This window comes from Genypterus blacodes, unplaced genomic scaffold, assembly GCF_046128005.1.
Source record: "Genypterus blacodes isolate CSIRO-AG114 ecotype Tasmania unplaced genomic scaffold, CSIRO-AGI_Gbla_v1 ptg000158l_1, whole genome shotgun sequence".
NCBI classification, from domain to species: domain Eukaryota; kingdom Metazoa; phylum Chordata; class Actinopteri; order Ophidiiformes; family Ophidiidae; genus Genypterus; species Genypterus blacodes.
This window is the reverse complement of record NW_027466959.1, coordinates 781,768-792,500: the sequence shown is the minus strand read 5'-3', so window position 1 is coordinate 792,500 and position 10,733 is coordinate 781,768. Positions and strand designations below refer to the sequence as shown.

The window sequence follows — 10,733 nt, the reverse complement described above, 5'->3', positions numbered from 1 at the left end:
TAATGATGATGTTTTTCAGAGGCTGGTATGTTGAGGGAGAAAGCTCAGATTGCTGCAGCGGAGCATTTGATCACTGTCTGACAGGAGAGATAAAGCGCCGCTCGCCTTCACCTCTACTGTAACCTCGCACTCCCCCCCGCTACCCAGCATGCCACGCTGCACACCAGGTGTCCATTAATCAGGCCTGTGGCTGGTACGGCTGGGAACCGTCACTCGCCTCCCTCATTCCTCCTCTCCCTCAAACTTTCATTCTGTCCCTCCATCTTTCTCTCTCCCTCACACACACACACACACACACACACACACACACACACACACACACACACACACACACACGCGCGCAAACGCACACGCACTCCCTGCTTACTCAACACTCATCTCCTCTGCTTCGTCACTCCCTTCACTTCTCGGCTTTTAAGAAAACACAAAATGGCTGTGGCTTCATTAGCTGTAAGCAAATAAGTGTGCGTGTGTGTGTGTGTGTGTGTGTGTGTGTGTGTGTAGTTCTTGTATACAATGTTGCCTAATTACCCTGAAATCTTGTGATCTTACTCGTGACTTTGCTGTCCTGACTCCAGACTTGAGACTTGCACAATAATGAGCCCTCCTCACCGTGACTGTAACCTTTGATATTAAGATAAATGGCTTGATAAAAGCTTGAAGATGTGTTTGAAAACGTGTCTCTCCTCACCAGTTGATGGCTGTGTGTGTGGGTGTGTGTGTGTGTGTGTTAGTGTGTGTGTGTGTGTGTTTGGGGGGGCTGTAGGGATTTGAAGGAGTGTAACATTGAACTTTTCCCATTCGTGGCCCACGGCTCGTATAAACATACATACCAGTCTGGTTTCCAAGGACGGGTGTGTGTGTGTGTGTGTGTGTGTGTGTGTGTTGTTTGTGGACAAATGAGTCTAATGTGTGTGTGAGTGAGGGTGTTTCTATGTGTACGTGTGTGTGTGTGGCCAGTCATTTCCCTGTGCCCGTTAGATTTACAGCGTCTAAGCAGCCTCTTTACTTTCCCCTCTCCCCTCTCCCCCCCCCCCCCCGATCCTCCCCTCCTCCCTTTCACTCTCCTTTATTCCCGGGGAGCATTCTTACATGGGCAGCTCCGCCCCTTCATTGGAGAGGACATTGTGAAGCAAAGACACCTCGCTGCCCACCTCCTCCCACCCACTCCACCCCTGCAGTCCCACAGAGCTGAATGTTCCTCCGTCAAAGGGACAAGTAGGAGCAGCTGAAGCCCTGAAGTAGAAGAAGAAGAAGAAGAAGAAGCCGGAGAGTGAGGGGGCCGGCCCATCCTGCCAGGGCCGCATGCGGGGCGAGAGGGGGGGCTTTGTGTGGGGGGCCAGCACCAAGATAAACCAGGCAGAGCACAGAATTTCATTTAATGGCTGTAGATAGTCTGAACCATATGTGATGATATCTGCCAATGATAAGAGGTTTAAGATCTATTCAGCTATTTAGCGCCGCTTAGGTCACACCAGGCCGCCTGCAAGGGGTTAAAATCAAACCCATGACCTTATTGCTGTGAGGCCAGAGTGTTAATGAGCCGCCGCCAAGACAATAGAACAGATCAAGAGTAGTTTTTAGTTGTAAACCCGTTGAAATCAGAGTGAGGGATCCAGATTCTGGCAGGTAAACAAAAAGAGAATCAAATCTATAAAAATCACTTCTGTTCTCTCGTTTCATTTTCATTGCTTTGCTCCGTGTTTCAGTCGGCCAGTCTGTGTGAGGCCTTTAAACCTGGGGGGGGGGGGCATTTTACAACACACACACAGAGGCAGGAAGTCAGGCTCACAACTATAAGACAGAGAGTGCACCCGCTGACCCTTTGACCCCGCTGACCTTCTGTGCAGCCCACAGGTTTCACTGAGAGCCGTTTGAAAGAGAGAGGAGGTCACAGAGGTCACACTCATTCATTTGTCCTCCGCTCATTTATGTCACACAACCGCCATGAATCAACCGATAAAGCAACTGAACCAAATGAACGATGTCACCTTTAATTACTGTATGTCTTCAAAATGAGGATTAGGCTTTCATGACGACTACGACTGATAATAACACAAACACAGACTTCACGCCTGTCCGCTGAAAACCCGAGGCGTGTCAGAGCAATTTCCCGTATCTGCAGCCGGCCAAGAAGTGAACAGGAAAAGCTGGAGAGCCACAGCAGGTCGGTTCTCACACCCTCTGACTGCAGCGAGTCCACAGCGGCCCGGGATCCAACTGTGGGACAAACAGGATAAGACGTCCAGACGAGACAATTACTGCTCTGAGCTCTGGGACTCCTGCAAAAGGCAACGAGAGCCGTCTTCAAACCTTTTTACTACTGAATTCTTTTTACCGAATTTTTTAAAACTGAATTTTTATAAAAGAACAGAATTTTTCCAATTTTTTAATTAGTTTTTTGTATTTTTGTTTTTTATTTTTAGATTTTATTTTTTATTTTTTATTTTATTTTATTTCTCTTACTATTTTTCTTGGCAATACTTCCAAAATACATATGTTCCTGACATGTGAACATATGTCATTGTCTTGTTTCATGCCAGGTTGCCTGTTACCATAGTTACACATGCTACACTAATCTAACAGTAACATTTCTGTTATATTGTACCAGGTAGAGAAACAAACATGTCAGGAAGCACAGGAGGGATGATGTGTGTGAGAGGGAGGAGAGAGGAACGTGCATCTGTAAGTGGATTTGACAGAGTACAGGTGGCGTGTGTGTGTGTGTGTGTGTGTGTGTGTGTGTGTAGGAATGTGTGGGTGAGGTAAAAACAGCCTGCAGACTGATAGCGGGGGGATCAGATAGTGCTGTTGCCTGCGAAGAAACAGATCCATTAGTGACAGACGGGGTCAACAGGGGTCACGGCAAACAAGACGACACGCATGGGGGAGGGACGGAGAGTGGACAGACAGAATTAGAGTTCATAAGGATGATAGATGAAGGACGCTTCATCATTAGAACGCTTACAGAGGCGATACAAACTGTAAAGGCTAGAGGGGGAAAAAAAGGTAATCGGTGGGCGAACACAAGCCGATCAGGTGACGTGGTGCATCCTGGGTAATGTTTCCTATATCTGTGAATCGCAGATATGCAAGTACATTACCCAGGGTGCACTGGGAAAAAAAGCTCATTTGCATAAGAGAGAGAATAGGACTCATGAGAAGGAAACAGTTAGTCAAAGTTAAAATCAATAAGGGGGCAGCTTTGATTGACCTTTATTAACCTCTTAACCTGTTATTGTTCCAGTTTGGCTTTCACTCTCAAATCAAAAGAGTGAGTGGCAGGATGAGCTCAGCTGACCCGGACGTAAGCTCAAAGCGTCACGGTGGGATTTAATGAAGGCAGTCAGGATCCATAGAGAGAAAAGTGTTTGGATCTTTGTCCCAGAGTGCCTCAGAGCTGAGACGTCTGCGCCCACACACACACACACACACACACACTCCACTGTGATAACAGAGGCTCTCCTCAGCTGACAGCCCCGACAGTGATTCGCTCTCAGAAAGCTTGTTTACCACCGACTGACCGGTCGCCTGAGGCCTGATAAGACAGGCGCCCAACAGACAAGACAACAGCTATGAGTTTAGACCGAGTTTTTAAATGATTTTAGATTAATAAATAGCTTCTGAATCTCATAAATTGAACACGGTGCCTTGATTAGAGTTTAATGTGGAATTACCAGTTTTTTGCCAAATGTTTACAAAGTCTTACTGAAGATCTAAGACCTGATATCTGCTCTGATTCCACCTTAAACACACTTACCCAGAGTCACACACCTAGATTGTGCAATTTCATATCAACATACTGAAGCATGTAGCTGTTAGAATAGGACTAAGAATAGAAATGAAAGAACTTGGTCACAGCCATTGATCCATACAGTATTTACCTGATTTGTAATAAAAGGACACCGCCGTGCAACATGAGCAGCAGCATGACTGTTGCTGTGTGTGGGGGTCAGAGAGGGGACCTGTGGTGTTATGAGAACAAAGCGGATGTCATTGTTCTGGGTCTGTGGGGTCTGGATTGTTCTCCTGGTCTTGGGCGTGGTGCCTCAAAGCTTATTGTGTGCAGCATCCTGTCCTGATCACTATAAATAGACAAACAGAAGATGAAGATGAAGCTGCAGCTCTCAGATCTGCAGCTGTCTGAACAACAGGAAACCCAAACGCACAGGTCAACATGCGGTTCATCGCCGCTGCCTTAGACTCTGTATGGTTCAGTCACCTCTGACCTTCACTTAGGAACAAACACTCTGCAGTATTGGATCAGTACAGCCGGGAGATCTCTCACACATTCAGATGGTAACTTTGTCGGTCTCTCTTCTCTAGGTGTCCTGTTTCAATCTGCCTGTTCAGATGAAGCAACTAAAATTGCTACAGCAGGGCAACCTCCTGCTCGACAGGTTGCAGATGCCTCTGCTACTACGCCCCCAGCTAGCAAGGTCTTACCAATGACAGCAAAACCTATTGACGATCCGTCTCTGACAAAGGGCGGGGATGCGAAGAACCCAGACGTTACACCTGCTACGGCCATCACCCCCACCCCCGCCCCCACCATCACCTCCACCCTCGCCCCCGCCCCCACCATCACCTCCACCCTCGCCCCCACCATCACCTCCACCCTCGCCCCCACCATCGCCTCCAACCCCGCCATCACCACCGCCCCCACAGATACGGCTCCCACCACTGTCCAGCCCAAGGACACGGAGGCAACCACCGTCCCAGCACGGGCCATCATCCCAACCATCCCGGCGTCCACTCGGCAAAGTGTTACAACAACCACAGCTGCTGCCCTAACACTGCCCCAACCAGCCCAAGCGACAGCCATGGCTGCTCTGCCTAATACCAACACTCAAGCCGTATCGACGGCGTCGCCCACGCAGGCGGTCCCAGGAACTCCTCTTCCTGTCACACAGCAGAGTACAGGAGCTCCTACAGCCATCGTGCCTGTAACACACACTGTGACTCCAGCCAGGCCCGATACCACACAGCCACACGAAGGCACCGTGGGACCGGCGGCGCCCACGACTACGCAGCCGCTCACCACCAAGAAAGACAACAGCGGAGGTAGAGACCATTTTCCATTTCTATGACAACACGAAGTAATAAAGTCAAAACAAAATGAGGCTCAGCTAAATGGTTAAAAACAAATATATGATCTAATCCATCAGCTCAACAACAGGTTAATACCACCTTAAACATCCTTTCAAGTTAAGACCCCCCCGGTTTAAGGGCAGAATTCAGGAAAGGATTTTATTATGATGCTCAAAAATGAAATGGTCTCGTTTGCAGCTACAGTAGAGAATGTCAAGACGACCGTGGACACCGCTGTCCCAGCTGTCCAACCTTACACCTCGTCCAAACCCGTGGAGCTGGCGAAGCCCACCGTGACCGACAGGCCCCTCCCCACCACAACCAGGAAGGAAACCGTCCAAACACAGACCACAACAGTCCCGCCTGCCCCCCCAACCAGCACTCAGTCCACCAGCACCACCACCAGTACCACCAGTGGACCCAAGACCTTTGTGGTAACACAGATTCTCCTGTGGGGCGGGGAAACAGCTATGATACATTTAGAGAAGCATGGATCACTGTCACTCACATTTGAATTTCTATTTTCTCCACAGTTTTCTCTAAATGAAGGACAAACGGTAAGATTTGATTGTCTTGTTTGTTTGTCTCGTCTCTCCCCTCCTCCCTCCCTCCCTCCCTCATCTGGTTTTCGCCCTGTTATGTTCAGCCTGTGCCTCTCTGCTTCAACAATAAGAATACTGGCTCATGGGTGTGTGTGTGTGTGTGTGTGTGTGTGTGTGTGTGTGTTTGTGTGTTAGAGCTCAGGATTATTAGATATGCAGGAAACCTTGCTGAATGCTGTTACGTCCCTGAGGAGGTTTGGGCTTCCTGGTAGGCGAGTGTAGCCAAGTTAGACTCAAAGTCAACATCAATACATAACAATTAGGTCTCCGTAGCAACTAAATCCCCCCCCCAGGGCGATTTATCTAAGAGAAGGAAATCGTTAATCATGCATTTAACTACAAGGACAGTATTTTACAAAAAACAACTTGGGTTCTATTTTGAAACCTTGGCCCTGTTTTAGTTTACAAACAATGTTAGGATTCACTTCTGCTCTTCCTCACTGACACAGGCAGTTTGATGTAGGCTCACATAGCGGCTCTGATTGGTCGGCTGAAACATCACCGGCCTCTCACTGTGTGGTCTGTGTTTGCTTTACACACACACACATTTGATTGACAAAAGAAAATTCAAATTAAGGAAATACACAATGAAGAAAATCCTGTAGGTAGTAACCATGGAGACCACTGAGACCACGGCGAGACCAGAATCATAGAAATAAAAGAGTGATAATGAAATGATAAATTTAATTAAATATTTAAAAAAAATTTTTAGAAAAGTTCCAATCAAAAAAAATATTTTGTCAAAAAATAAAAACACAATAAAACCCAATAAAGTTGAATTAAAATAATCAATAAAAAAGATAGAAATATATAGAATGGAAAATGTAAAGAAGCCATTGGTTTCAATTGTAAACTGAGAAATTGCGCAAACAAGTTGTATGTCAATCAAATTCGACAAAAGGTTGTTTCAGATAAATACTAATTAATGTTTTATCTTGTGATGAAAGTGCAAACGTCTCCATAATGAACAGAATGTCCTCGTCCGTGTCCTCGTACACACAGGTACCTCAAACGTTCCTCACACACACTACGGATAGGAAAGAGGGAAGAAGAAAAAAAAAAAGCTTCAGCTCGTGGGTGGAAAGTTTCTTAGTGAGAACCTTCCTGCCTTTCACTGGTTTCCTTCTTTCCCACACCTCTTCCCTTTATTCACCTCTGTCAGACTCTCTGCACAGCTGTGTCGTTCCGTAACGCAACAGAAATAATCCACACACACACATCACAGCGCAGGAAGCCATGACCTCAGCTGTCATCAGTGACCTTTCACCCCCTGACAGCCCGGATAGAAGTTATACTATAGTTTATGTTTACCATTGTCTTCTAGTCTTCTTCACAGCGAAAGGAAGACGAGAGCCTGGCAGAAGTGTGCAGGCGGATAATGGTGGACATGTTTGAAGGAAACTGCACCCTGACGACATCGGAACCCAACGGAAAGCTTGTGATTGACAGTGTGGATATAAGCGGCAAAAGTACGTAAAGCTTCCTCTGCAGGCTTCACTGTGCTAGAACACACAGACGGTAAAGGGCAGAGTTTATTTGAAAAGAAATGAACACTTTGAAGATGTTTTATGGGGCTTTTTTTGGCTCACACAAATATTCTGATTCTACCGAATTTTGGAAAAAAGAAATGAAAAATGTGGCAAGAATTGTGGAAAAGTGAAAATGTATCCTGATCCTGATCCTGGTCTTGGTCATGATCCTGGTCCTGGTCTTTATCTTCACCACAGCACGTGTGTTCACTTGATCATGGCTGGGTTTGATCCTCAGATCGGGTTTGATCAAACACACCTGATGTGGATGATCAGGTGTCAGCAGAGCCGGTAGAGATGTGCGGTGCTAAGGATCTATATCTATATAGTTCTATAAACGGCCACACGGTGGAGCTATTGCACCAACAAAACTAACACACGCACTCGTTGACAGACAAACGGGATTGAAAACATAACATAAGTGATGCAGGTGATTAGATATGGTGATGTCATCTGTTTGAGCTCATAAATATAACTTTACATTCCATCTTTTATCTCATCAGTGAAAAGCTCAATTGCAAACCATTTCCATGAAGAAATCACCAAGGTAACGATGGATCCTTCAGACGCTTCAATAGTTTCCAATCCTATTAAAACAAAACATGCAACACAAATACATTTTTAAAACATATACAAATCTTTTCCCCGTGAAGAAATCAGGCGATAACACAACGCTGATCGCCATCCTGGCTTCCTGTGGAGCTCTGCTGGCCATGATCATCGGCCTCGCCATCTACGCCTCCCACCACAGGAAACCATACAACGAGAACCAGGTAAGATAGAGGTACAGGCCACTAACTACACACACACACACACAGTAACTACACAGTGTCACACACACACACACAGTAACTACACAGTGTCACACACACACACACGCTAGCCACACGTGTCACACACACACACACACACACACACACACACACACACACACGCTAGCCACACGGTGTCACACACACACACACACACACACACACACATTAACTACAGTGTCACACACACACACACACACACACACACAGCCATAATGGAACCATTTTCATCCCAACCACAGCAGCACCTGACAGAGGAGCTGCACACGGTGGAGAACGGTTACCATGACAACCCCACCCTGGAGGTGATGGAGGTGCAGCCGGAGATGCAGGAGAAGAAGGTCGCTCTGAACGGAGAGTTCAGCAACGACAGCTGGATCGTCCCTATAGACAACCTGCTGAAGGAGGACATGGTGGACGAGGAGGACACTCACCTGTAGGAGCCCGGGACAGGAAGGAGACAAGGAGTTAGGATGGATGGACCCCGTAGATCAATCACAAAGCCACATTCCTCCGTCCGTGCCAGCCCTGCAGACGGCCCGGATCCAGGACTCCAGGATCATCTCACACATAGAAATACAGCTTATAGGACAAACCTTCAGAATGCTGTTCACGCGCTCTATCTGATGTATTTCTATGCTCTGTAGAGACACAAAGCAATATAGACTCACACACACACACAGTGGCCTTTGATGGACATGTGCCTTAGCTGTAGTTTATAATCAACCAGGTCACACAACTCATACAATATGTTCTCCCCATCAATCATAATGGTTTAGTTTTAGTTTCTTTAATATAATTTCCCATGTGGAGTTCAGAGCTCTGACTGCTGAGATGTTCAACCAAAACAAAGTCCTGGCCTGAGCCTGAGGCTGAGTCTGAGCCAGCAGATATTCAGGGCACTGAGGGGCTCCAGTCTGGACTGCACTGGGATCAGGTCTGGATCAGATCTGGATCAGGTCTGTATGTAATCCATACAGGTGAGACGCCTTTCAGACACACCCACAAATGGAAGCGTCACCCAGGCTCCTCCCACTCTGTTGTTAATGAAGTTTCTTTGAATGAGGAGTTTTGACGTGTAATAAATGGGCACTAGGACCTGGGAGGAGAACAACACCCCACACATTCTAGTTATTATACCCACCAGATAAAAGGAACAACGTATGACATCGTTGTTATAATCCAGTAAAGTATCCTGATACAGTTTAAATTGTAATTGAGGCCGATAGGATTTGGGGGGGGAGTATTTGAAAATGTTCAGTCTTGGATTAAATCCAGCAGTTTTTACATCTTACTCACCAAATATGATTTGTGCACAAACGCCTGTTCATAGATTTAGATTTGTATTTTGTCTAAAAACCAGACGAGCCAGTTGATGGTGCAACATGATCTGCAGTTAGAGACGTGAGCTGCTTCAGTGGTTAGACTTACATGAGTGAAGGTTCTGCTGTGCCGCGACGTCGCAGAGACAAACATCAGGGCTGGATTCTTTAGATAGCCGACCTCAGGATAGTTAGAAGCCATCCTGGTGATTTCCCAGTAGTGACTCGGCTCTGAGGGACCTGCAGATGGCTACACAGGCCACACTGGAACAAATGAGCACTAAGCTTATCATAGAGGAGGAAGAGTAACCGTGGGAACAATGCTGGAGGAGAAAAGGTCTCATACATACACTTCTATTGATTCTGAAAGTTCCAGAATCATCAGGCATCAAAAGGAAGCTTCCAGAACCATCAGAAACACAGGCAACACAGTTTGAGAACCCCTGCTTGTGGTGTTACGGAGCTTCAAAGGCGCAGAGTAACGACATAGAGATGATAAATAGGAAAACGTTTCTATGCTCCTGATGATTCCATGAAGTTCAGGTGCACAACAAATTCATATTTCTACATTTTTACAAGACAATGATGCTTTTCTCTGTTGTTAAAGAGAGTAAAGATCTAAAAACAATGACTTAGTGGCCAAATTTGATTGTGTGCCAGTGTGCATGGCAGTGAAACTATAGTGAGCACTGTAAATACTTCATCTTTCACTTTGTATTATTATAATTATTATTATTGATGCTGGAGGCGTCGAGTCCCAGGCGGTTTTTGTTTTTTTTAATACAGACTTGATGTAAAATAAATCCTCACAGTATAACGAGTGCACATTTATTTGATGTTATTTTATTTTGGACTTTGCTCAGCCACATAAGTTACTTTCATTTAAACCAATAAAAAAAAAATCTAATATATATTTACTTTCACCACAAAATCCAAACTGTATACAACCGATTGATCACCATGGGCACCACGACATGTTTGTCTTTATATTTGTGTTATTTGTGTACAGTCTCACTTTGATTATACGCCTCTCTCCCCCTCCCTCCCTCCCTCCCTTTGCCACCAAAGTACGTAGCAGTATTTGATGTATTTATGGTTTGTTTGCTGATGGAGACAAACAGCAGGAGTCTGACACACTGGAAGTTGTATATTGTCTGTTGCCTTGGAGGTTTGTTCAGGGCGCTTGTGTTCTTTTACCTGTTCAGATTTGCAAATAAAGGTTTTTAAAAGTGTTTTTACCCAACTTTGGTTCAAATGTTCCTCTTATTTTGTCCTCAAGTTACCCTCTTTCTTTCAAACAAGATCTACATGTGTCACGGCCGATTCAGCCCAAACACAACACATCCAAGCACAAATGACTGAATTGTCATATTTTTG

The 10,733-nt window shown here is 45.8% G+C and overlaps 1 protein-coding gene across 1 annotated transcript; it reads left to right on the top strand.

Moving 5' to 3' along the window:
* The first annotated feature begins 4,615 nt into the window (after positions 1-4,615).
* On the top strand, positions 4,616-10,229 carry podxl (podocalyxin-like). Its single transcript, XM_076167410.1, has 7 exons — positions 4,616-5,064; positions 5,290-5,525; positions 5,625-5,648; positions 7,030-7,162; positions 7,726-7,769; positions 7,876-7,995; positions 8,277-10,229. Exons 1-7 carry the CDS (start codon positions 4,824-4,826, stop codon positions 8,472-8,474), a joined length of 996 nt encoding a protein of 331 aa, XP_076023525.1. The 5' UTR covers positions 4,616-4,823; the 3' UTR covers positions 8,475-10,229.
* The last annotated feature ends 504 nt before the right edge of the window (positions 10,230-10,733 follow it).

Coding starts and splice junctions, on each gene's coding strand:
- podxl (XM_076167410.1), top strand. CDS start 4,824: ATGGCTGCTCTGCCTAATACCAACACTCAAGCCGTATCGACGGCGTCG. Junction 5,526..5,624: donor GTGGACCCAAGACCTTTGTG/GTAACACAGATT, acceptor TTTTCTCCACAG/TTTTCTCTAAATGAAGGACA. Junction 5,649..7,029: donor CTCTAAATGAAGGACAAACG/GTAAGATTTGAT, acceptor TCTTCTTCACAG/CGAAAGGAAGACGAGAGCCT.